The sequence below is a fragment of the Centrocercus urophasianus genome, unplaced genomic scaffold, assembly GCF_019232065.1.
Source record: "Centrocercus urophasianus isolate 14NV4802_14NV808 unplaced genomic scaffold, USGS_Curo_1.0 seq_396, whole genome shotgun sequence".
NCBI classification, from domain to species: Eukaryota; Metazoa; Chordata; class Aves; order Galliformes; family Phasianidae; genus Centrocercus; species Centrocercus urophasianus.
This window is the reverse complement of record NW_024884973.1, coordinates 21,562-46,018: the sequence shown is the minus strand read 5'-3', so window position 1 is coordinate 46,018 and position 24,457 is coordinate 21,562. Positions and strand designations below refer to the sequence as shown.

General features: G+C 56.7%; 3 protein-coding genes across 4 annotated transcripts; 1 reads left to right on the top strand and 2 right to left on the bottom strand.

Moving 5' to 3' along the window:
* Positions 1–7: 7 nt before the first annotated feature.
* FTSJ3 (FtsJ RNA 2'-O-methyltransferase 3) lies at positions 8–6,802 on the bottom strand. Of its 2 annotated transcripts, none has more exons than XM_042832758.1 (22): positions 6,750–6,802; positions 6,514–6,621; positions 6,332–6,437; positions 6,123–6,169; positions 5,957–6,036; positions 5,643–5,742; positions 5,324–5,518; positions 5,121–5,236; positions 4,182–4,286; positions 3,918–4,018; positions 3,758–3,838; positions 3,519–3,668; positions 3,088–3,223; positions 2,786–2,991; positions 2,572–2,692; positions 2,385–2,478; positions 1,994–2,141; positions 1,837–1,913; positions 1,583–1,685; positions 1,064–1,247; positions 886–980; positions 8–657 (listed from the first exon to the last, which is right to left on the bottom strand). In XM_042832758.1, exons 2-22 carry the CDS (start codon positions 6,578–6,580, stop codon positions 471–473), a joined length of 2,499 nt encoding a protein of 832 aa, XP_042688692.1. In that variant the 5' UTR covers positions 6,581–6,621; positions 6,750–6,802; the 3' UTR covers positions 8–470. The 2 variants fall into 2 exon arrangements, with proteins under 2 accessions (XP_042688692.1, XP_042688693.1); XM_042832759.1 differs by having other exon boundaries at positions 6,738–6,797.
* A 376-nt stretch (positions 6,803–7,178) lies between these two features.
* Positions 7,179–10,747, top strand: PSMC5 (proteasome 26S subunit, ATPase 5). Its single transcript, XM_042832757.1, has 12 exons — positions 7,179–7,297; positions 7,557–7,628; positions 8,133–8,202; positions 8,356–8,453; positions 8,742–8,798; positions 8,928–9,158; positions 9,239–9,365; positions 9,534–9,724; positions 9,845–9,943; positions 10,089–10,199; positions 10,294–10,380; positions 10,645–10,747. Exons 1-12 carry the CDS (start codon positions 7,259–7,261, stop codon positions 10,696–10,698), a joined length of 1,236 nt encoding a protein of 411 aa, XP_042688691.1. The 5' UTR covers positions 7,179–7,258; the 3' UTR covers positions 10,699–10,747.
* A 204-nt stretch (positions 10,748–10,951) lies between these two features.
* Positions 10,952–24,194, bottom strand: SMARCD2 (SWI/SNF related, matrix associated, actin dependent regulator of chromatin, subfamily d, member 2). Its single transcript, XM_042832756.1, has 13 exons — positions 24,045–24,194; positions 17,250–17,434; positions 15,797–15,839; positions 15,189–15,311; positions 14,956–15,075; positions 14,669–14,764; positions 13,866–13,967; positions 13,440–13,601; positions 13,054–13,151; positions 12,644–12,779; positions 12,374–12,496; positions 12,174–12,275; positions 10,952–12,021 (listed from the first exon to the last, which is right to left on the bottom strand). The coding sequence occupies exons 1-13, from the start codon at positions 24,126–24,128 to the stop codon at positions 11,968–11,970; spliced, it is 1,428 nt and encodes a 475-aa protein (XP_042688690.1). The 5' UTR covers positions 24,129–24,194; the 3' UTR covers positions 10,952–11,967.
* Between the last annotated feature and the right edge of the window lie 263 nt (positions 24,195–24,457).

The following is a 24,457-nucleotide window of genomic DNA, read 5'->3' as shown; positions in this document are numbered from 1 at the left end:
CAGCCCGCACCATCCTCAGAAGAGAGTTTATTTCTGTCATAAATGAAGAGTTCTGTGAAGGCCAAACACTGCCCAGCACCCACAGCTCCACGCAGCTCCAGGACTTTAGTCATGGCCATTTTGTCACCAGCGCGGGGACAGCAAAGGCTGAAAGGATGCCCATGCCATCTCTGCAGTGCAACAGTCCGAGCAGCATCCCAACAGAACCAGCAAGTGACAAACCTGGAGGTGCAGCCCCACCGGCCAGCACAGGCACGAGATCAACCCTACAGGGCTGAGGTCAAATCAACTCTCGGTGCCCCACAGCAGGACAGGAGGTGATGTCACATGAAGGCACTGGTGGGGCTCAGTCCCAGCCCTTTTCCCGCACTGGGGAAGCAGCAGGTCGAGTTGAGAGGTGGAGTTGGGAGGGCAGGAGCCAGCTCTGCCCGGTGCCCCAAACCAGGTCCCCCACCGGAGCTGCTCCCACGTCACTTGCGGCGTTTCTTCTGCTCTTTGCGTTTCTGAGCCCTCACATCCTTCTTCAGGCGGCTGTCGACGACCTTGAACTGCCCCTTGACTCCGGGGGGGCGGCGCACCCGGGGTCCCACACCCTTCTTAGCCACCAGGTAGGTGACCTGCCGCTTCTCCTTGCCCAGCCCAGCCTTCTTGTAGATGCTGCAGGAGGAAGGGAAAGATGGCACAGATCCTCAGAGAGGGACTGCTGCAGGAAGCAGCTTTGGCACACATCTCCAGACCAGTATCAGGTCTCATCCCCCGCTGTGCCCCAAGATGGGGCTCTCCCACCCCTCAGCCCACCCCATACCCAACCCAGCTGGTTCAACATGCCCTGCAGGATGGGGTTTTGCGAGCACAAAGGATCTGGGTCCCAGCTTCACCACTCACCGCCGCAGCTGGGCCACCTTCTCCCGCTCCGAGATATCCACCGTGCTCACCACGGCCTCCGCTTTCTTCTTCATCTGCTCCATTTTCTTCAGCATCTGTGGGGACAGCAAAGGGTCAGAGACAACGGGGAGCAGAGCTGGGGACCAAGCACCCAAGGCAGCAGCACAGCGCCACTCACCCGCCGCTTCTTCCGAGCTTTGGCCTCTGCCACCTTCTTGATGGGGCGGGCGTTGATTTGGCGCCAGCGCTGCCGATATTCCTCCACTGTCTGTCTGTCCAGGGGGATCTGCTTGCGCCGGTGCTGCTTCTCCTCCTCGGTGAACCACTCTGGCAGCTCTCCTTCCTCCTCATTGAAGGAATACCTGAAAGAAAGGGGAAACCAGGTGAACCGTGGGGTCGCAGCCAGGTCCCTTGATACACCTACCATAGAATGGTTTGGGTTGGAAGGGACCCTTAAGATCACCTACTTCCAACCCCCTGCTATAGGCAGGGACACTTGCCTCTAGACCGGGTTGCTCACAGCCCCATCCAGCCTTGAATGCTTACAGGGAGGGGGCATCCACAACCTCGCTGGGTAACCTGTTCCAGCGTCCCACCACCCTCACAGTCAAGCATTTCTTCCTAATAAGTAGACTAAATCTACTCTCAGGAGGAGAATGAATTCTGTTTCCCCTCCAGCAGCCACAGCTGCACGTACCTGTTAAAAGAATCATCAATGAAGTCCCGTTTGGCCTTTTTGGAGGTGGCAATGATGGAGCCAAGTGCAAGGCCCTCTGCATCCAGGACACGTGCTTTCTTCACTGCAGCACACAGAGAGATTAAAGCTTGGCAAACAGCCCCAAATCCAGAGAGCAACAAGCAGCCCTCCCACCCCAGCGAAGGGTCGGACCCTCCTTCACCAAAAAGAGACCCACATGACATCTCCTGGAATACACAGCACTCTCCACTCACCTGGGTCCTCAATGGGCACCACCTCGAAGCCACATGGCTCAACCAGGCCCCGCTTTCTCCCCACTGGTGCTGGTGGGCTGCAAAGAGGAGAAGAGAGCAGTCAGTGTCCTCACCTCCCTGCTCTCCACGACAGCAAAACAGCCAGTCTGCACCTCACCCTTCCTCATCGCTGCTGCTGTCGTCATCACTGCTCTGCTCAGCCTCTGCTTCAGCAGTGTCAGCTCCTGTGTCTGCTGCAGCCTGGGGCTCAGCTACAGCATCCTCCTGGGGAACCTTCTTCTTCTGTCCCTTCTTCTTTGTTTTGCCTGGGAAAAAGGAACCAGAGGATGAGAGGCCTGCCCCACTGCAAGCCTATCCCATAGAGACGCAGCTCATTAATGCTGCACTAGTGTTGATTCATTAACTGTGCAATAATACAGACAGGAAAGCAACTTCTGAACATCTCTGCCTGCTCAGAGCAGTGTTCACATTGCAGTTTGACCCCGTGCCCCAGAAAGGGATACGAGGCTGTCCTTCTGTGTCCCCGCTGCAACGCAGCCCCCACTAACCTGTCTGGGACTCACGCTGTCTTTCAGCCAACATTTGTGATTGCCCCAGCTCCAGGTCCTCATCTGCATCATCCTCAATGTCAGCAAAAGCATCCTGGAGACAGGGAGCAGTGGGTCAGGAGGCACAGGGGGAACTGTTGGGGCTGAGGCTGCCCTAGCATTTCATTTCTGACACACTGGAACTCACCTTCCCAAACCACAGGCTGGTCTGCCGCTCCTGCAGCACTGACTTCTCCTCCAGAGGCACCAGCAGAGGATTCTCCTCTTCCTCCTCCTCGTCCTCCTCCTCTTCCACCTTAGGCTTCTCCCTGTGACAGCAGCAGGACCAGTGCCAAAGGCCAGTCTCTGCATTTGCTCTTAAGGGAGCTCCTGTCCTGTCCTGAGCCCAGCCCAGCTCTCACCTCTTCACACCCTGCTCTCGTCTCTCGCGCTCCAGCCGGCGCTGACGGGCCTCTATCTCAACCAGCTCCTCTGGGTCCAAATCGCTGGCCAGGGACACATCATCCTCATCATCTGCATCTGAGACACAGATGTCATCATCCCCAGGTCTCATCTCCAGCAGGGCATCTGCTGACGCCATGTCTCCCCGGGCCACCTCGTTCAGCAGCTGCAATATAGGGGACAGCAGAGTCAAGAGTTTAAGCCTGCCTGCCACGTGCCCACATCTGTCCCACTGGGAGCCTGGGCTGCCCCAACCACACACCTGGGTCCTCTGGATGGTCTGGAGGGAGAACATGCTGGTATCGCCATCGTCAGCGATGGAGACGCCAGGGAGGTCCATCTTCAGCTCCACGCGCTCGCGCTGCTTCCGCTGCTCCTTCAGGATTTTCTTCTTTTTCCTGGAAAAAAAAAAAAGGCAAAGGAATGAGGCTGCACTCCCAGCAGTTCATCCACTGCCACACTCGAGCCTTATCTCTCTGAGAATGAAGGGCACAGCAGGAGTCACTCCACCGTGAGGGGGTCCCAGTTTTGGGGCAATGAGAGCCCACATCAGCTTGGAGAAGCAGAGGACCCCAAGAACCCCAGACCCAATCCCTTATGAACAGAGAGGCAGACCCTGACACCACTGCCCAGACCCCTCATGCAACTTTAGCACAACGATCCCCCGTTTCTCCTTGGCTGAGCTGCTTTTACCTTTTCAGCTCTGCCAGCTCCTTAGCCTTCATCTCTGCTAATGCCAGCTCTACCTCCTCCTCTTCCTCTTTCGCCACCTCATCAGCTGCAGCTTTTGGTGATGTCTCCTCCTCCTCCTCCCGGCCTTCCTCCTCTTCGCCAGAGCTCAGGCTGCCAAAAGGACAGAGGTCACAGAACCTTTCCTGGTGGCAGCCCCTTCCTACCACACTGGTGCCATGGGGCAGCTGTGCTGCTCTTACTTGATATCCAGCTCCTTCGCCTGCTCTTTCAGCTTTTTGGTCAAGAATCGCCTCAGTTTTGTCCTCCAGTTCAGCAAGGCTCTATGCAAGGAAAAACCTGTTAGAATCACCCCTCTAGGCCCAGCGTGATGCATTACCCCTTGCCCAGTTCCCCCAGTACCTGAGCTCCTTACGCCCCAGCACACGGATGTCCTTGCAGCACTGACGCAGCTCCTCTGTGGTGGAACTGTGATTCTCCAGCTCTCCATCCCCCAGCGTGATCTGGATGAAGAGTGATGAGACTGTGACTTCTGAGTCCCTGCTTTTGTCCTGCCTCCTTTCCACATGAACAGGACTAGGACCACTGCAGGACGCCCTTCTCACGGCTCTGTGCTCGTGCAGATCTGTTTCTGGGGCCACCAAAGTCTGTTTCACAGGCACTCACCTCGTTGGCCTTGGAGAGGAAGTCCACAGGGTTGGGAGCCTTGAGGAAGTCCATCAGGGTGAAGCGGTGGTAGAGAGTGGTGTCACCATCTGCATAGCCTTCAGCCTACAGGAGGAAGGCATTGTTTAAGCCACAGCAAGGCACAAGACAGCTTCAATCATCTCCCAGATGTTAACAATTCAATCTAATCACACGTTGTTGCAGCAGCCTACATAAACATGCCTACGCAACCCAGGAACAAGAACAGCCCCTACCTGCCTGCTGAGTACGGGGCCAGCTCTAGGATGCCACCTACAGCCTCACCTAACATAGAGGTGATAACAGTGAGGGTTTGTGAAGCTCCACAGCCAGCTGAGGCTGCTTGGCAGAGTTTTCAGTGTTCTGCGTCCTAAAAACCTCACAGACTCACAAACCGAGTGGCCAGCTGTTGCAAGAGAGAGTTTGACTGATCCATTGTCAGCCTCACAACTTGTCTGTCATTTCTCCAGCGCTGCATCACCTTCTAAATGCATAAACCTCCCTAACACTGGCTATTCCATGCACCTTACGCCCCAGACCTTTCATTTTTCTGCATATCTTTTCTTATTACTCTTTCTTTTCTTATTTCTCTTTGGCCCCAAGTCCTAGCTCCTTTTACTTGTTTGGCCACAGTGCACAGTGAAACAAACTGGTTGCCTGCCCAGCACCCTGCTACCACGCTCCTGCAGCTTTTCACCTGCCAGCACGCCTGCTTAACCATCCACCTCTGCTTTCCACACTCAGCTGCTAAAACCAAGCTTCCTCGTCCATCTGTCCCATAAACATCAGACTGTTTGCCAGGATGAGCAAAATAAAGAAAAAGGAATAGAGCCAGAGGCTCTCTCATGCTTGGTTCTTAGCATGGGACAGATCCCTGATGAGTAACACTCAGCCCACCCCAGCAGAGCACTCTCCTCATACCTTTGGCTTTTTCTTGCTGACAAGCTCGCTAACAGACTTAGCGTGAACCTCCACCTCCTTGAAGGCATATTTCGGGTCAAAGAACTTGCTGTCAATTTTATCTGGAGCCTGATAACCTGGAGTGATAGAAATCAAAGGCCAATGGGTTTCCCCAAGCCTCAATTCAGTGCTCAAAGCGACAAGAAGTCCCTACGGCCGCTCACCCTGGCACACCACGAAGATCTCAGCAGACTCATTGCGCGAGGCTTGTGGCTTGGTAGCCTGAACCTTGTGGAAGAACTGCTGGAAGATCCAGAGAAGAGGCTGGTAGTCCCGGGAACGAAAAACCTTGGTGATAAACCATCCGCCTTTGCAGAGGAACTCACAGGCCAGTTTCAGAGCCATGAGGGTCAGGTTGGCTGCAGCGGTGGAGAAGAGCAGTCAGCAGAGTTGCTGCTGTCCCCACCAGCCTGACGTGCCAGCTGACGTGCCAGCTTCTCCAAAACTGCACCAAGCCACGTGTCAGCTCTGGGTGACCCCCACCTTGGGAATAGGCATCGTGCACCCAGCTGGCCCCCACGTTGGGCGCTCCATCATTCAGCACCACGTCCACCTTCCACGTCTGCAGCTCCTTGCGCAGAGCCTGAGGGACAGAACTCCTGTTAGTTCTACTGACCTCTCTTGTTCCACATGATCCAGCAAGCAACTGCCCCACTCATGTCCAAACCTCCCTACCCAGTGATCTGCTCAGCCCTGGCGCTGGTTTCACCCCTCAGTGAGTCCCACTCATGCAGAGTGATACCCCCATCCCTTACAGAGCTGCAATGACACAAAGGGCAGGGGACACCGGTCCTCACCTGGCGGCATTTCTCTGTGGTGATGTCCTCCTGCAGAGTCACTACATTGGGAATGGGCTTGATAGGAACCAGATCCACTCCTGATGTAAAGAAGAGGAGTGAAAACACACATCAACACTATGTTCCAGCCTGTCACAGGTGTCTCCCAACCCACCACCTCACTCACCAATGACCAAGCTAGAGACTGGCATGAATTTGGAAGCCACCTGCAGCCTGCAAGGAACAGAGAGGACCAAAGGCACTGTGAGATCTGAGAAGAGCCCTCAATCCCAGTCGGTGCTGTCACAGCCTCTGACACAGAGCAGCCACGACAGAAAGCAATGGGGCTGCTTTGCAACGAGGTCCCAGGGCAGCACGAGTCCCAAAGGCACTCACCACCCGCCGGGGGCCGCACACAGGTCCAGCAGCGCTCGTGCCTTCTGCAGGAACTGGAACTTCCTATTGAGCTGCAGCAGCTTAAAGGCAGAGCGGGAGCGGAACCCTGCGGGAGGGAGGCGGGGGGGTCAGGGGCTGCCCCGAGGCGCTGCCCTGCCGGGTCCGTAGGAAGCCGTGCTCACCCGTCTCCTTGGCCAGGTGGTAGAATTTGTCCCGCCGGCTCTTCCCCACTTTGCTTTTCTTGCCCATGGCTGCAGAGCTGGGACCTGCTCTCCCTTACTGGCACCCACCTAAGGAAGCAGAGGAGTGAACGCCGCCCAGGAGTCTCATCACGGGACAACCCCGCTACTCCGCGCAGCCCCCAGCGCCCCGCAGCCTCCCTGCCCCTTTCCACTTCCCCGCTGACCACACAACAAACCCGATCCCAGCTCCGCCAGCTCCTCGTGCACACAGCGCCGTCCCGTCGTGCCCCGCGCCGCCCACTCCACTTCCGCTTCCGCTCAGCTCTCACCGCCATCTTAGGAAGGGAGTCCCGCATTGTTTAAAAACCGCCGCGGGATTTACACAGTCCTGGGAGCGGGGCAGAATGGCCGAGTGCGTTCCTCAGGAGTTGCTTGGGTTCTGCTTTCGTCCGTTCCACGCTTCATGAAATGAAGAAACAAGTATTGACCTTACCAATATGGCGGAGGCGGAAGAACTACTGTTCCGCACGCGCACTCCGGCAGAGCTGCTCTGTACTACGCATGCGCATCTTGAGTTTTCGCGTCGAAGGAGCAGATTACGCATGCGCAATCTGGTAGCCTTCACAGTACGCATGCGCTGTCTTCCCCCTCACGTACAGGAAGTGACATCCTGCGAGCGAGGGGCGGGGAGTGGAAGTGGAGTGGTGGCCATCTTTGGTGCCGGCAGTAGAGGCGCCAGGGTTCGATGCCGGCGGAGAAGATGGCGGTGGACGGCCCCGAGCAGGTACGGCCGGACAGGGCGGTGCTCGCGGGCTGCGGGTGCACGGCTCCGGTGTGCCTGAGTCCGGCCGCGAAGTTCTGAGGAGATCGGGCCCGATCGCGGCCTGCTGGGCGCCGTGACTCGGCGGGACCCGGCGGGCGGTGGGGGCGGCTGCAGGAGGGGATGTGGGGACACGGGACTGAGCGGGGCGGGAGGGAGAGCGTGGAGGAGAGCGGCCGTGGGACGGGGCTGGGCCGACTTTACTGAGTGTGCTCTCCTGCAGATGGAGATGGACGATGGGAAGGGCGGCACGGGGCTGCGGCAGTACTACCTGTCCAAGATCGAGGAGCTGCAGGTGAGCCGGGGCACGGTTGTGTTGTAAGGATCTTAAACGTCATCCGGTTTCAGCCCTCTGCCATGGGCTGGGTGCTCCCACCTGATTCTGGCCTTTGGCACTTCTATGGATGGACCACCTGCTGCCCAGGATCTCACCGCCCTTTGAGAAAAAAATTTCTTCCTAACATCTGACCCCAGCTCCCTTTCTTTTAGTTTAAGGCTGTTTCTCTTTGTCATGTCATTATTAGACACTACAAAGTCAGTCCTTCTGCTTGTAAGATCCTTCCTTGTACTGAAAGCCTGCAGTGAGGTCTCCCCACAACCAGTGTGTTGTGAGAATTGGCAGTGAGGCTTGGCTGAGCAAATTGTGCTGTGAAGGGCTGTGTTCCTGTCCTGTTTGTCCCAGGACAATAACTGTCCTAATTTCTTGTGCTGGAGCCTGCTTATTGTTGTGTGTGTGTTTTGTTGGTTTGAGTGCTGTGCAGGATGCTGAGGACTCAGCAAAGCTCCTTTCCTTACACAGCTCATAGTGAATGAGAAGAGCCAGAATCTGCGGCGCTTGCAAGCGCAGAGGAATGAATTGAACGCTAAAGGTAAAGCTTAGTTCCTCTCAGCATCCTTACCTGAGGCTCTGTGGCCAGCCCTGCTGTGGGACAAGAGGCTCCCTGCCTGGCTGCGGGTGCTGCCCACTCAGTGGGGGCTTTGGGTCTCCGCATTTGTCTGCTGATGCTCCCTTCTCTCTGCAGTGCGGCTGTTGCGGGAGGAGCTGCAGCTGCTGCAGGAGCAGGGCTCCTATGTGGGCGAGGTGGTGAGAGCCATGGACAAGAAGAAAGTGCTTGTGAAGGTACAGAGCTGAGCTGCCCTGGGGCTGGCTCCTCTTAGCAGCTGGCTGGTGAGGAATAGAACCTGGTGAGGAATAGAACTGTGCCTTTGTCCCCACAAGAGCACAAGCTCTGCAGAGGGTGTAGTAATTAGAAACATGTGAAGTGAGAGGTCTTTCTTCTGAGGGTAGGAAGGCTGTGTTTGGTGGTGGCTGAGCTTTCGGGCCCCTTCGTGGTGTGGTGGTTTGGACATGCAGCCAGGATTCTGTAAGGGAAAAATAAGTTTAGTGGTGTTAACTGCTGTGTTCCAGGTGCATCCAGAAGGCAAATTCGTGGTGGATGTTGACAAGAACATTGACATTAATGATGTGAGTGTCTAAGAGCCGTGGCAGGGGCATCGTGGCTCTCTCCAAATTGTCCCCTTCTCTGGTGTGGGGCTACTTGGAAGGGTCGTGCAGTGGCCCATCACTGAGCTCTTCCCTCTGCTCTCAGCGCAGGTGACCCCAAACTGCCGCGTGGCTCTGCGCAACGACAGCTACACGCTGCACAAGATCCTGCCCAACAAAGTGGACCCTCTGGTGTCTCTGATGATGGTGGAGAAGGTCCCGGATTCCACTTACGAGATGATCGGAGGGTTGGACAAACAGATAAAGGAGATCAAGGAAGTGATTGAGCTGCCCGTCAAGCACCCGGAGCTCTTTGAGGCGCTGGGGATCGCTCAGCCCAAGGTAAATCCTATCTGGAGTTCCCTGGGTGTTGGCTGCTTACCCAGCGGCGGTGCTGAGCTCTCACCCCCTGGTGCTTTCAGGGCGTGCTGCTCTACGGACCCCCTGGCACTGGGAAGACCTTGCTGGCCAGAGCTGTGGCCCACCACACTGACTGCACCTTCATCCGCGTGTCGGGCTCCGAGCTGGTGCAGAAATTCATCGGTGAAGGTAAAGCAGTGTGACACGAAGCTGCTGCTTGTGCCGGGGTGACCTGTAGGGCTCTCATGGTGCTGGGTGGCTTTGGGAACTGGCCCGCAGGGGACGAGAGTGTTCTGTGTGGGGTGCTGGGCAGGCTGAGGGTGCACAGTGTGAGACTCAGCTCTCTGCTCCCTGCAGGTGCCCGCATGGTGCGGGAGCTGTTTGTGATGGCCAGGGAACACGCTCCTTCCATCATCTTCATGGATGAGATCGACTCCATTGGCTCCTCCCGCCTGGAGGGTGGCTCTGGTGGGGACAGCGAGGTGCAGCGCACGATGCTGGAGCTCCTCAATCAGCTCGATGGTTTTGAGGCCACCAAGAACATCAAGGTAGGGGGGTACTGAACCTGGTTGAGCCCTGAGCTGCCTGGGGATGGGACAGTGTCCTACTGGCCCCGTGATGGCAGCAGGGTGACCATGGTGGTGACAGCAGCTGCTCTCCTGCTGCAGGTGATCATGGCCACGAACCGGATCGACATCTTGGACTCAGCTCTGCTGCGCCCCGGCCGCATCGACAGAAAGATTGAGTTCCCCCCTCCCAATGAGGAGGTTGGTGGGTGGCCCCACAGTGGGCCTGGGGTCTCTTGGTCCCCTGCTGATCCACTCCCTCAGGAGACCACATTATCCCCTATCTGGGTACAATTCTTGTGGCTTCCTCCCTTGTCTCACTGCTGTTGTCCCTCTCCCCCACCAGGCCCGCCTGGATATCCTCAAAATCCACTCTCGGAAAATGAACCTGACACGTGGCATCAACCTGAGGAAGATTGCAGAGCTGATGCCAGGGGCATCGGGTGCAGAAGTGAAGGTGAGCTGGGTCCTGCAGCAGCCTTGGAGGCTCCACTGTGCTCTCTGTCTTCACTTGGGAGCTCTGGGGCAATGTGGGCCCGTGTTCTTTACAGGGGGTGTGCACAGAAGCTGGCATGTACGCACTGAGGGAGAGGCGGGTGCACGTCACGCAGGAGGACTTTGAGATGGCTGTTGCCAAGGTAAGTGCTGCAGAGCAGCTGCTGGCTGCTTCCTCTCAGCTCTGGGAGGCAGAAACTCCTGGACAGCATTTGGAAGGACTTGGGGCTGAACAAGAGCTGAAGGGGTGCTCGGTGCAGGAGGTTGCCTTTCCTCGGGGGAGGATGAAGGCTCTAGAACCTTCCTCGTGCAGGGCTGGAGGTTGCTTTTAAGGGCAGTTTGTGGAGTTACTTGAGGGGAAATGGGAGCTGTGTGCTGGGCACCAACTGTCCCTTGCTTATATCCAGGTGATGCAGAAGGACAGTGAGAAGAACATGTCCATCAAGAAGCTGTGGAAGTAAGGGTGAGCTGGGGGGCTGTTTTGTCTCTAATAAAGTGCTGCTGTGCCCACGTCTGTGCATTGATTTGGGTACAGGGGCTGCAGCACTGGAATGAATCCCACCACACACAACTGCTGCTTAACTGGTTTTATTAGAAAATAATCCAAAATAGACAAAACGGTTACGCAAGAGGCAGAGCAGGCACCCCTGAGCCAAACACCCTGGGAATATGTAAACACCCCCCTCCCCATCCGCCCCCCCCCCCCCCCCCAACCTGTGACCGCCCCCCAGAGGAAGCCAGGCTGCCCTACAAGGAAAATGTGGGCATGGGGCCAGCAGGGTAAGGCACTTCAGTGGGGTCTGGTGGGTGGTGCACTGTCCCCTCGGCCCCAGTGCAGTGGCCCCACGCTCCAGCCCCTTGCCCCAAGCATCTCCAGTTCTCAGAGCCCTAAAGGGGGGGGGCCCTGCTGCCCGCAGGCTCCTGGGGACAGAGCTGCCCCCCCATACCTCGTATCAAGCACAGGACAAGTCACTAGGTGTGTAAAGCAACAGCAGGGGGTGGAGTAATCAACTGATTGTCAAGAACTCAACGCTAAAAAACTCAGTTACATACAAAAAGAACAGTTTGGGCAGAACGAGCCCGCTGAGAACACCATGAATCACTGCATAGTTTGAGGTGATGAGTGCAGTCAGAGGAACTGAATATATTAATCAAATACAAACCCACTGTACAAAATGCTCTTTTTCTTTCTTCTTTTTTTTTCTTTTTTTTTTTTTTTTTTTTTTTTTTTCTATAAAACCTGTTCACAAAAATAGTGCAAAAAAAAACCAAAAAACCATCGGCCACCAGCAGCAGAGGCTGGCATTTGGAATGACAAACTTTGGTTGAAAAGGGGCAGGGCTGGGCCTGCCCTCACGGTGGTGGGGAGGGCTGGCAGGGCAGTCAGCAATGCCAGGAGGGCTTTGGCCAGAGGCAGAGCAAGAAGGGGACGGGGCAGAGCGTGCTCGCAGAGGGCTGCATTCGTTGCTACAGGCGGAGGCAAACGGCGCAATGCAAAAGCAAGGACGTGTTAATGCAGCAGGGCTGAGGGCAGGGAGAATCGGGGGACCCTCTGCTGCTCTGCCTGTGGCGAGAGCTTCCTGGCTGAGGGGAGCCCAGGGGTGCGAGCGGCTCCAAATCCCTCCAGGCACGTAGGGTTTGTGCAAGTGCTGTATTTGATTCCAGTAAGAAGTACCGTCAGGCTCAGGCAGCAGGGAGAGGAGGAGGAGCTCCTGAGCCCTGCTGGCCTCTTAAGTGAGGCGGATCCCAAGCACTTGTTCCAGTTCCTGCCGACGCTGCTGGACCTGGAGGAGGCGAGGGGGGTCAGGCAGGGCTTGGCGCAGGCCCTGTCCCTCTCCGAGAACCAGCTCCTTCTCTACAAGCAGTCCCTGCTTTCAGCCTCCCTGCTGCCATCTCAGCCCAGAGGAGCACCCCGCCAGCACAGCACAGAACCCACCTTGGCAAAGATGTGTCTGCCCACAGCCTCCTGCGCCCAGGGCTGTTGGTAGAACTCAGCTCGCCGTTCCTCCTCAGGGTTCCCGATCACATCTGTTATGATCTGAGCAAAGCAAAGCATAAGGGTGAAGAGGGTGAGGCCTAGGGCTGGCTCCTGCTCAGCCTCCCTGCCCCTCGCCCTGCCCTGCCCTCCCATTTTACCTTGAGGTCCCTCCTCTGCGATTTGATCCACTCCTGGATGAAATCCTGAGGGTTGTTGCTGAAGCTCAGCATGAAGTCGCGCTGTGTCTTCAGCTGGTTGATGGATTCGATGGTCTCATGGATCTGCAGAGATGACAGAAGGTGAGAGACAGTTGTGAGTGACCGTGTGGGAACTGGAGTTTGTGCCAAGCCCCCGAAACGAGACACAGCTGGCACCAAGCTCCCCCAGCTCAGATACTGGGGAGCTCTGGAGGGGGGGGATCCTCACACCTTGGCATCCAGTGAGGCGATCTCCTGCTGGTTGGTGGTGGAAGCCAGGAAGTTGCTCATCTGAGCTTTCAGGGGGTCATCTACCTCCACGTCAATGTCATAGCAGGCAGTCTTCTTCTGGTCATTGGGGTCCACACTGGGAGGAGGCAGGGTGTTAAGGTAACCTCTTCAGCCTCAAAAACAAATCAATCACCCCCAAAAGCAATACTGGTATCCAAACGACTGCCCCGGGGAGCTCCCAGACTTGTGGGGCTGATTCTTCCCCTCCCAGTGACCTGTGCTCACTGCTGGTTTGAGCTGGACACCTTGCAGCACCTGGGGCCCTGCATCCTCAGCAGGGAGGAGCCCATTGCTCCAGGCAGTCCATCCCCACCCCCAGTGGCATTGCCCAGCACCCCTCCAACCCCTACCTGATGGTGTGGTTGATGATGATAGGATCTGGGTGCTGCAGGAGCCCTGCCAGCTTCATGGGGATCTCAGAGAAGCGCATACGGACACAGTTGAAGATCTGCAGGGGTAGAGCAGAGCGTTAGCTGCCGATGTCAGGGGCTCCTCCCACCCACCAGAAAGGGTTAAGGCAGGTGCAAGGTTTTGCTCAGCCCCATTTTGAGCACGCCAAGCTGGATGGACGCACAACAGAGCATGGGGAGAAGGACAGCGACCACTCCAAGCCAGGAAAAAACACTTTTCTTGGCTTTGAAGGATGGAAATGGTGCTTTCCTCTCATCAGAGACCCACACGATTACAAGAGGCCAAGGGCACCCCAGAGGCACACGAAGGAGAGGGCTGGACTGACCTGGCGGAAGTAGCGGTTGCAGTTGATGTATTCCTTCTCATGACTGTCCTGCAGCTTGTTGTGCTTGATGTAAAGCCAGAGCGCCTGCATGATGCTGGCACGGGTCTGGGTGTGCACCCCCAGCAGGCGAGCCAGGCGAGGGTCCAGTTTGTATTGTGGTGGCTGCAGGGACATTGCGGGATTAAGGGCGGATTTGGAACGCGGCCCCTCAGCGTGCACAGCATCCTACACAGCCCTCGTGCTGCTGCAGGCTGAGGGCCATTCCTAGAGCTCTCCACTGCTCTCTGTGCCTGTTCTGCACCATAGCACATAACCCAACAGCCCCCCTCGTGCAAGATCCCACCCCAGCCCGGGCTTGTTCCAGCCTAGAAACTCAGTTTCAGCTGAGCTGTGCTGCAGGGCAGCGTGGCACTGGTAACACCCTACCTGGTGATCCAGCATCAGCAGCAGGGTGCACTTCACATTGACGTCTCCAGGACGCTTCACTTGGAAGCCATCAGTTTCCTGGGTCGTGGGCAGACGGTGCCACTAGGAGAGAGCAAAGGGGCTGTTTAACTTGGTCTCACCAACGCTGATGAGCTCCAGCCCAGCTGTAGGCAGTTTAGGTGGATTAGGAGAGCAGTGGATTTGGTTTGAGCACTTGATTCCAATTGCTCAAACAGCTCCCAGAGTCACTGTGGGATCTCAGACCTGCTTCACCCACCAGAGGGGCTTGATGCCACAGCTGCTCTCACAAACCATTCCACTTAGTGGAATTTACCTCCAACAGGGGGATACCACCACAGGAATCAGTGTTTGCCAGAAGTACAGATTCACAGATCTGAAGGAGCCTGGGGCTGCCCAAGCCATCCATCAGAGCCGTGCCTGTGCTGCAGCCTGACACCTCCCAGCTCCAGCCATGGACACGAGGGAGTTAAGAACCAACCCTGGGGCAAGCAGCCTGCTTCTGGGAGCCATCCAGGTGAGAGGGGCCAGACTGGCCTCACCGGGCTGCCAGCCAGCACTGCTGAGCTGCAAACTGCAGCCTAGAAAGTACAGCGGTGTGGTTCTTGGGATAGCTCAGCACTGCTTTGCTGAATACAGCTCCCTCTCCACCCTGAAGCACGCAGCAAGCCTTGCTGGTGCTGGGCTGGGGATCTGAGCACCTGCAGGGTGAGCAGCAGGTTCACTTCCCATTGCACTGAACAGCTCTCCTCACCCTTCCTGGGGTGCAGCCAGGCACATCTCACCTCCACCAGATGGTTGTCTGGCCCGTACAGCTCTTTGTCCAGCTCGATGACGAGGCTCTTGAAAAAGGAGGAGAACTTCCTCTTCTGCTTGCTTGGCTGCAAAACATTGCGTGCAAGGCTTGGCCTGACGCTGCCAACACCATTGAGGGCCCCAGCCCAAAACACCGCCTCCAGCACCCAGAGAGAGAAAGACTGCATCCATCCCATCCAAACTCTCAGCACAGAGCACCAGAAAAGCAGCACAACCCTCCTCCCACTGCCACGTTTATCCCTGCCCAGATCCTTACGTCCTCCAGCAGTTTGCCCTCCACACGTAGCTCCCAAGAGGCCACACGCTCACCACCCTCTCCTTCTTCTTTGGCCGGGGTGAAAGTGTTGGAGATGTAAATCCTCAGCTTCCGCTTTTGCTGTGGAATGGGAAAACAAAGAGGGGGGATGCTTGGAGCGAGAGGATGGCTGGCAGCACCCATCTCCTCCCTCCACCCTGCCCAGCTGCTTGCCCTCCTGGCCGGCCACACACCGTCAGTGGTTTCTTGATGGCCTCCTGAATCTCCATCCTCTTCCGAGCGATGGTTTGGTCCAGCTTGCGCTCAAAGGCGAGGAGGTCCATGTAGGCCTGGGATTCTGGGACAAGTTCCCGGATCTGTCAAATGGAAACAGTCAGTCCCTCACGTGCTGAGCTGGTGCTGCATCCCACTCCGACCCCAGCATCTTTACCAGTGCCAGGCTCACATCCCAGGGAGTAACCAAGTGACAAGTCTGGCACGGCAGCACCGTTCCACATTTCAAAACACTCCCCAGATCACAGAGCTGCACTGATTGGAGCTACTCACTGTACTTAGCATCCTGCTTCACATCACAGGCAGGGATCATAACCTTGCATTGTCAAGAGGAACCCCAAGAGAGAAGCTTGAGAATGACCAGGGGTCTACACCCCAGGCCACTGCTGCTCCTTGTTTGCCCAAAGCCCTGCTTGCTTAAACTGTGCACATCCCTCTAACCCACAAGACTGAAATGTTCCATTCTGGGATGAAGCAGAAACATCCATCAGGCAGCATGAGGTTGAATGAGAATGGGGACTTCATCATTCCATCGTCAACTCCTCACATGCACCAAAGTGAAACTCACCCTCTGTGGCAGGACTTTGTCAGCCATCTTCCTCCTTTTAACCCTGCAAGAAGCACGAAGAAAAGTCAAAGAAATGATCCTGCAGCAATCACAGAACGCTGCAGATCTTGTTGCCTGCCTGTCTTGGGGGACACAGCGTGGTGGATCTTTTGGCCCCATCCAGGCCATGCATGGCTCTGGGGATGGATCAGTCCAAGCCAGGTCCCAGGATCCTACTGCAGCAAACAGTGTGATCCAAGGGGAAACGTCCCCATCAGCTACAGGGCAGGCATTTCAGAATTGCAGGAAGGGAATGAAGAAAGGCTGTAAAAGCATCTAATTGCAGAAGCCTTTGAAGCAAGTGGATAAGAAATTGTAACCGTGGGGGGGGAAGCTAAGCCAACTCCAGAGGGGAAGGTCTGAGAGCTCTAGAGCCTACCAAAGGGAAAGAAACCCAGCCCCTGGGTCCAGTTTGTTGTGCAGCTCCAAGGAACAGAGGGAAACACATGGGGAAATGCTCTCTTACTCTGCCCCAGTTTTGGGGCAGCACCTAAAGCAGCAGGGCAGCAAATATGGCACTACTGCTGCCATCCTGAGGCATCCCAGGATTTGGCCACTTAAGAACTGGTCCTGACCCTCCTCCCCCTCCCTTCCAGTCAGGAGCAGGGAAGCTCAGCAGAGCTCTGTGCACAGCCCTGAGCTCCCCAGCACAGCTGATCCCACACAGCCACAGCTTTATCCAGCTGCTGACGTCCCTGTTCAGTGGGCGAGGACGTCTCAGCCTTGTGTCCTTAATCCCCAGCTTGCTCTGGAGCACAGAATGGATGCACAGCCCTGCAAAGGGATCACAAAACCATCAGCCCTGCTGTGCAGCAAGGGCAGGGAACGGGACCAGAACATCCATTAGGACTCAGGGACCTTGAGGAACAGCCTCCAGTAATCTAGAAACCCTCGTGGAAACAGGAACAGGGCAAAGGGATCAGCAGCATCATAAACAAGCGAGGAGCTGCTGGCAAAACCGTGCAGCTCACAGAGACCATCCCAAGTAAACAGCCATGCTGAGATCACAGATCTGGGGAGATTCCCTGCAACCTGCCAGAGGCTCTCTGCAGCTCTGCCTGTCTCCTGCCAGGGCTGGGAATTGAGTGTCCACCTGCCTCTGTGCCTGCCCAGGCCAGCACAAAGCCCCCAAAAAGGGGGAAAGGCTCTGACAAGCTTGTGCTTAAGCTAAAACACAGCTTTTTGGTTACCATTGGGGAGATCAGAGCATGGGGAAGCTGTAAGCCAAGTGTCCCAGCCTCACCCACCACCCCAGCACTGAGATCTGGCTGCTTGCCCACCAGCAAAGGTGCCAACAACTGGGCCATGCTGTAGGTTTTGGTGGAGAAATGCAACCAGAAGGGCAGCAGCCAGATTCAGAGAGTGAACCCCTCCGCTCCAGACTGGCTGAAGGTGCTCCTGTGTCCCCCCTTACCCTCTCCTCTGGGTGGCCATGGGTGGCTGTGACTGGGGAGCCAGCAGGCGCTTCCTGAAGGGGTCCATCATGGACTGTGGCAGGCCGGGTCGCAGAGGGGATGCTGCTCCGTATGGAGGTGCTCCTGGAGGACCCACCTGCAGCCCTGCCATGGGCATACGGCTGCCTGGCGGCATCCCGGGGCGCTGGCAGGGAAAAGAGAGAAGAGGGGGTGTTAAACATGGGCCCCTTAACCAGAGGAAGGACATCAGGAGGGTGGCCTTCATTCCTGGTGGATGAAGCACATCAGCTCCGGCTGCATCCTTCTCCCCTCCAGGCACCTAGACAGGGCATTTACAACCCCCCAGCGGGATGCTTAACCACTTTTGCATGAATCCCAGCCTGGGGCAGTTCTCTTGGTTCCTCTGCATCTCCTGCAGCAGAGCAGTTTGGCCAGCACCAGCACGGCCAGCTGATGCTGGGTCTGCACCACACACAGCCTCTGCACCACACACAGCCCCTGGGTGCTCAACAAAAGCTCCCAGCCCCCCACTGCCTCTCATCCCGACGTGCTCCAGCATGCTTTGCCTGCACTCTCGGATTCTCTGATCCTCCAGCTCCCCCCTGCCAAGGAGCTGGTGAGGCTGGGAAAGCCACCAAGCCAGCAGAACAGCATTTCTTCCCCTCCAAAGCCTCCCTGACATGCCAAGACAACTCCTGCAGCTTCCCTCCTGCCTTCTGACCCGCATCCTGTGGACAGAGACAGAGCTTTGGTGCAGAGGAGCTAGCACAGCCAACTCGTTATCCCAAAGGGGCCAGGAGTCCAGCAAGGAGAGCTCAGCCGCAGGCAATGCTGCAGGCTGACAAGCTTATCTGCATGTAGGCATTAATTCCAGTGCAAATCCCACACAGGATCACCACCACCAGCCTGCCTGGCTTCGGCAGCTTTTAGAGGCAGGCTCAGAGCCACAGCGGGTGCTTGGAGCCAAAACCCACTCACCTCCTTGCTGGAATAGCCCAGAAGCCCGTAAATGCAAACAACAGAAGAGCTGAGGCTGGTGGACAACATGGACAGCTCTTGTCCCAGAGCCCACAGCCATGGGCATCTCTACAAAGTGCCAAACCCAGCAGGAAATCCCCAAAATACATCAGCCTCAGGACGGAGGAGCATTCCACAGCTGGAAAGGCAAAAAGGAGCAGCTCTGGAGGTGGCAGGATGGGGACTGCAGGAGGAATTCATAAAACACACACACACGAAGCCCATTGCACAACCATCTGCTTGCTTTCACCTTTGCTTGGCTTGCTTTTGAAGCTGCTGGCCAACCTGCCTGTGCTATGAGGCAAAAGCTTTTCCTAACAGCCCCCAGATGTTTTGCTCCCTTTGATCAGCCACGTTTTGGCAATGCCTCCCTGCAAACAGGACTGCACAGGCTTTGTCTGCAGGGTTCTGCTCGCTGCAAGGCACTGCCTGGGGCTGTGCATGGCTACAGCGTGGCTCCAGGAGGCTCCAGGAACTGTGCTGATCTGCCTGCAAGGGCTAATGGAGAACAAACGGGCAGGAAAAGAGGCTGTGACATTTCTAATTAGCAAAAAAGAAACATGGAAACCCTCAGAACAGTCACTTTGCAGCCCTTTTTTTTTCTTTTTCTTTTCCTTCCCTACGAAAAAAGGGAAGGAGGAATCCTCCACAAGCATTTCTTTCTCAGTTTACCTTCAAGATTTGCAATGAGCAGATGGAAAAGTGTCTCAGCAAAGCAAAGCAGCCTTTGCTGTGGCCCCCAGCAGGACTGCATGGCCAACAGCCCCCTCGCCTGAAGGCTGCAAGCTCCGGACACGCAAACAGCACAGCTGTAAATCTCTAGCTAAGCCATTAAGCAGCATTACAGCCCAGCAGGGTGAAGCCTGCAGCACCCTTCAGAAGCCCTGCAAATGAGCAGGATGCAAAGAGGGCTTAAATTCAGGAAATTTTATTAGAGCAGCTGAAATGGTGACCTTCCTTACATCCTTCCTGGCTAACAGATACGCTCGGAGGCTCCATCCTCTCCCCTTCATCTGGGGCAGCACTGTGGTCCTACCCCTTCCAGATGCCTCTTCATCCTCCCCTCTCTGCCCCACGGCCTCCTCCTCCTCCTCCCACTGCCAGCAGGGCGGACAAAGGGCAAAATCTTGCAAGCTCCGCTCCAAGGAACGAGCTGGATGGCATCCAGCCCTCCCCGCAGAGAATGAGTAGAGCCATTTGGAAATGGGACAAAAAACAGCTTGTTTCTCCTCCCTGCCAAAGCTGGAAGAACGAATCGGGCTGGCTGCAGAGCAGTGGTTCATCCCAGGTCAGCGCACAGGCCTCTCGCATTTGGGGAGCTCTGTTTAGAGTCAGCTTCAGTCGGAGCAAGCGGGGGCTGGAAGGCTTCTTGATGGATGCTCAGCCACATGACGGGAGCCTCGCTGCGTGCCAAAGGGCTCTTCTTGAGGAAGGGCAGGCCAGAAAGCAGATGCTGGTAGCAGAAAGGGAAGAAAAAAAAAAAAAAAAAGGAGGGGGAGCAATAACATTGAAGGACAGATCTGCAAGAAGGGCACAGAGCGCGTTGGGAGAAAAGCAGGGACTCAGAAATGAGCCTCTCTCCATCTTCTCTCCAGAGGACGGCTCTTCTCCAGAGCCCACCAGTGACAGGGAAGCCATTCCCAGACGCTGCACGAACAACAGAACCTCCTGCACTGTGCTCATCCCTCCCACTGTGCCTCTGCCATGTGAGCAGGGTGCGTGCTCCCCAGGGCCACCAGCACGCAAGAAGGGCTGCAATGCACTGAGCATCGGCAGCTCCCTGCTGATTCCCCAAGCAGAGCCTTGAGGAGGGCTCACAAAACCCCCCTCTGCATCGGGCTGTCCTGATGCACGCCTCGCTTCACTCAGCTTGCTCTTTGCATGCACTGACATTTGGGGAATGAAAGCCCACGTGTGTCCTCACCCAGGAGATGCCAGAGGGGCAGCTTTTCCTGCCAGCTCCTCGTGCATCCCACAGCACTTCCCATTGCGATGTGAGCAAAAGCAAATCCTGCCCAACCAGGATCCCAGCTCTGCACTGGGCTGCTTTCACAGGCAGCTCAGCACTGCTGGGATGAATTGAGACCCCTGCAGCACAGCCCAAAACACTGCGGGGGGTCTCAGGTCTCAAACCCCTGTGAGCAAACCCCATCTTGGGGGGGGGAGGGAAGGAAAAACAAAGTGATCATTAGCAGGAGGGTGCTGCTGCTGGTGAGGTGTCATCACTTGCTGCAAGATCTTGGATGCAGGCAGGCTGCTGTGATGCTCAGATGGGCCGCATTTCAGTATTTCAGCAGTAGGAGCCTCAGCTAAAAACAGTCGGTGAGGAAGCAGTAAATTAAAGAGTGAACAGCAAAGCAACAGGCAGCGAAACCGAGCAGACTGAGGACACGTGCTGGCGTCACGTCAAGCACCAGCTGAGATATCCGGGTCCAGGCAAACTTGCCCACGTGTGGCTTTGCAGCTGCAGATGTTCCGGGTCAGGGGCTCCAAGCTGTGCAGGCTGCAGTGCTCACGCCAGGACCCACGGCACCACGATGCTCGGGGCAAAGGCCACATTAGCGAAGTTTTCTCAGCAGCTTCCACGCCGCAGGGACTTGGCGAGAGAACAGAAGGGATGCACGAGTTACAGCCTGGGACTTTCACCTCGTGCTGATGTCCATGAAGAGCACGGGATGGGGGGAGAAGGAGGTGTAAAACAAAGAGCAAGCTGTGGAACGGAGGCTGCAGGAGGCAGAGGAAAGGAGAGCTCAGAGGATTTATGCCCTAAACACAGGTGTTAACGCAAGCAGGAACAAGGAAGAAAGGTGTTGGGTTCCCACTTGAAAACGTGGCAGCCTCAGCAATACAACGTGGAGGAACCCAGGGGAAGGGCAGTGCCTGGTGGAAAACACTGCTCAGATGTGCAGGGAACGGCACTGAGGGTCCCCACAGGATCCCGTGGAGGAAGACAGAGCAAAGGCCTCCAGCAGCAAGCTTTGGAGATGCCCTCACCGAGCAGAACCTCCATGAGCCTGCAGGAGAAACAAAGGGCGTCCTGAGCTCCAATGCTGCCTGCTTCCCTCCAGCTCTGAGAGGAGAGCATTGCTCTGCTTCGTGTCATTTGCTGGATGCTCAGCCTCTGATGAAACCTGCCTTGGAAACGGTTCCCCCTGGGAAGGGTGGGTCACACAGCAATGCAATCCCTGCTGTGTGCTGCAGTTCCAGCCCTGCTGCTGTCCCCAAGCCAAGCATGGAACAAACACCCTGCTCTCCTCTCCTAATGGGATCCAGCAGATCTTTTCAGGGGCAGAAAGCCCAAAGTCCTGCCTGGGCCACGCACAGCCACGCTTCCTCCGAAATCACTTCGTTAGCAGTTGTTTGGATTGCAACAGCCCTTCCGTCCCACGGAAATGGGATTCCTGCTTGTCAGCAAGTGCCAATGAAATGCTTTTAACATGGCACTTCACTAACTCTGCTTTTTGCCACTGATCTGCGCCAGCAAAGCGACAGCACGGGGAAACTTCAAGGCCAGGGCACCATTTTGCACAATCCCTCCTCCGCTGTGTCACAGAGCCCATTCCCTACCACAGCATCAACCTGATAACTCGGCGAGAATCTCCCAAGCCCGAAAACTGCATCACAACAAACAGAAGAAACTCCTGCTGAGTTTATGCTGACCTGATCCTTGGGATGGGGATGGACACGGCACCAAGCAGCTGATCGTCCATTGCCTGAGCACACTCACAGATCACAGAGTGGCCAGGGTTGGAAGGGACCTCAAGGATCACGAAGCTCCAACCCCCTGCCACATGCAGGGCCACCAACCTCCACATTTAAGCTGCCCAGGGCCCCATCCAACCCAGCCTTGAACACCTCCAGGGATGGACGGGGCATCACAGCCTCTCTGGGCAGCTGTTCCAGCCCCTCACCGCTCTCACAGCACAGAACTTCCCCTGACATCCAACCTCAATCTCCCCTCCCTCAACTTCAAACCGTTTCCCCTTGTCCTGCTGTTATCTCCCCTTTCACAGAGTTGATTCCCCTCCTGTTTGCAGGCTCCCTTTAGGCACTGCAGGCTGCAATGAGGTCACCCCACAGCCTTCTCTTCTCCAAGCTGAACAAGCCCAGCTCCCTCAGCCTGTCTTTGAATGAAGGTGCTCCAGTCCCCTGATCATCTTTGTGGCTCCTCTGCACCCTCTTCAACAGCTCCCTGTCTTTTTTGTACTGAGGGCTCCAGACCTGGACGCAGTGCTGCAAGTGGGGCCTCACAAGAGCAGAGCAGAGGGGGACGATCACCTCCCTGTCCCTGCCGGCCACCCCTCTGCTGATGGAGCCCAGGACACTCCTGAAAAATCCTCTCCTTTCTGCTCTGGAAATATCAGTCCCAGTGCCAGAGGGAGTTGTCCTTCCCAATTCCCTGCTTGAGATGCTGGTGAATAGCCAGACAAGCAGGGATGTCAAAGGATTAGCATACGTTTAATAATCCACTGATTAAAGAGCCCTAAGCACCCACTGGCATAGATGAGGGCTGTTGTGTTCTCTGGTGAACATAATGCAGCAGAAGGAGCCTGACTCACTCGATACCCCCTGAGAAGTCCTGCAGGCACCGCAGCGCTGACCACTTGGTGGGGAGGAGCTGCTTTGCACAGCCTGCAAATTGCAAAACAAAGGGCAGACCGTGCGGATCAGCCCCTACGGATCATCCTTGGAGACATTCAAGGCCAGGCTGGATGTGGCTCTGGGCAGCCTGGTCTGCTGGTTGGTGACCCTGCACATAGCAGGGGATTGGAACCAGATGATCGTCGTGGTCCTTTTCAACCCAGGCCATTCTATGATTCCATGATACGATTCCATGATCAGACCCCCCTCCCCTCCTGCTGCAGGGCCAGCAAGCTGCCAGCCAGACACGCAGCCCCACACGACGTGCAGATCCCAAACACTGCAGCACGCTGCCATATGCTCCCGGTCTCACCCTACCCCATCCATACGCTCCCAACACCTGCCACGAGTGCAGCATTTTGGCCAGCACGGAAAGCAAACATATGCACCCCTGTTTACCCACGGCAGAGAGATGCCCGCTGGGTTTTGCAACAGGGAAGGTTGGGGAGAAGCTTCCATACGGCTCTGAGTCACATTACAGCCAATGAAGGGCCGGATCGGCCTCGCTGAGCCATCTCAGCTTTCACTTCCAGGCTTTGCAGCTTCATGGCTTGTTTCCTCCTTTTGTACAGCAAAGCTCCGGACTTGGAAATTCCCCCAGCGGGATGGATTACTTCAATTCGAACTCAGAACGCGCTGCAGAACGAGGCTCCTCCACCTCCACCTGAACACATCCCCGTGCCTAAATAACCCCACAACACGTGGGGCCGAACCAACAGAAAAGGCAGCGGAAAGAGCAGAGTCCACGGCTGTGCAGCGGGTCACATCGCCTCCCCCCACTCCCGTTCCTTCCCCCTAACGTCCACATGCACCCCTCCACCTCCAGAGCCGCACAGGGACGGCTGTGCTGCACCCACGGCTCTCCTGGACCCGGCAGTGCCCAGGTTGAAGCAGGACCCCCAACAACGGCCATAGGGAGGAGCGTTTCGTTAACAACTTTTTTATTCGGGGGGGTGGGGGGAGGAGGGGAACCGCCGCCCCACGACGGAGCTCTGCTCCCCCCCCCCCCCCCGCGGGCCCCAAGCTCCGGAAGCACCGCCGCTTCCTCCGGGCCCAAAAGGCTCCTGAACCCCCCACGGCTCCATCGGAGAGTTCTGAGTAACGTCCCAAAGAGCACACAGCCGCCCCCCCCTCACCTGGTACTGCGCTCCCGAAGGTCCCATCGGGCGGTATCCCGGGGCGGCCGCGGAAGCCGGAGACGGACTGGGGCCTCTCATCATACCGGGTCCGGGTCCCGGAGGCGGAGGAGCGGCGGCGGCGGAAGGAGGCAGAGGGCTGAGCGGGAACGCGCCGCGGGCGGCCATGGCTGGGCCGGGCCTGGGGGTGGGGAAGGGGGTGGGGGGGGGGCAGCCCCCGCCCGCGCTGTTTACTCGGAAGCGGCGGCGCACGGAGCAGAGGCAGAGCGCGGCATGAGAAGCCACGCCTCCTCTCCCAGGCCACGCCCCCACCTTCAGGCCACGCCTCGTCCAGACCCCGCCCCTCCTTTCCCGAGGCCACGCCCCCTTCAATGAAAACCCGCCCCAGAGCGAAGCCCCGCCCCTTAACCTAG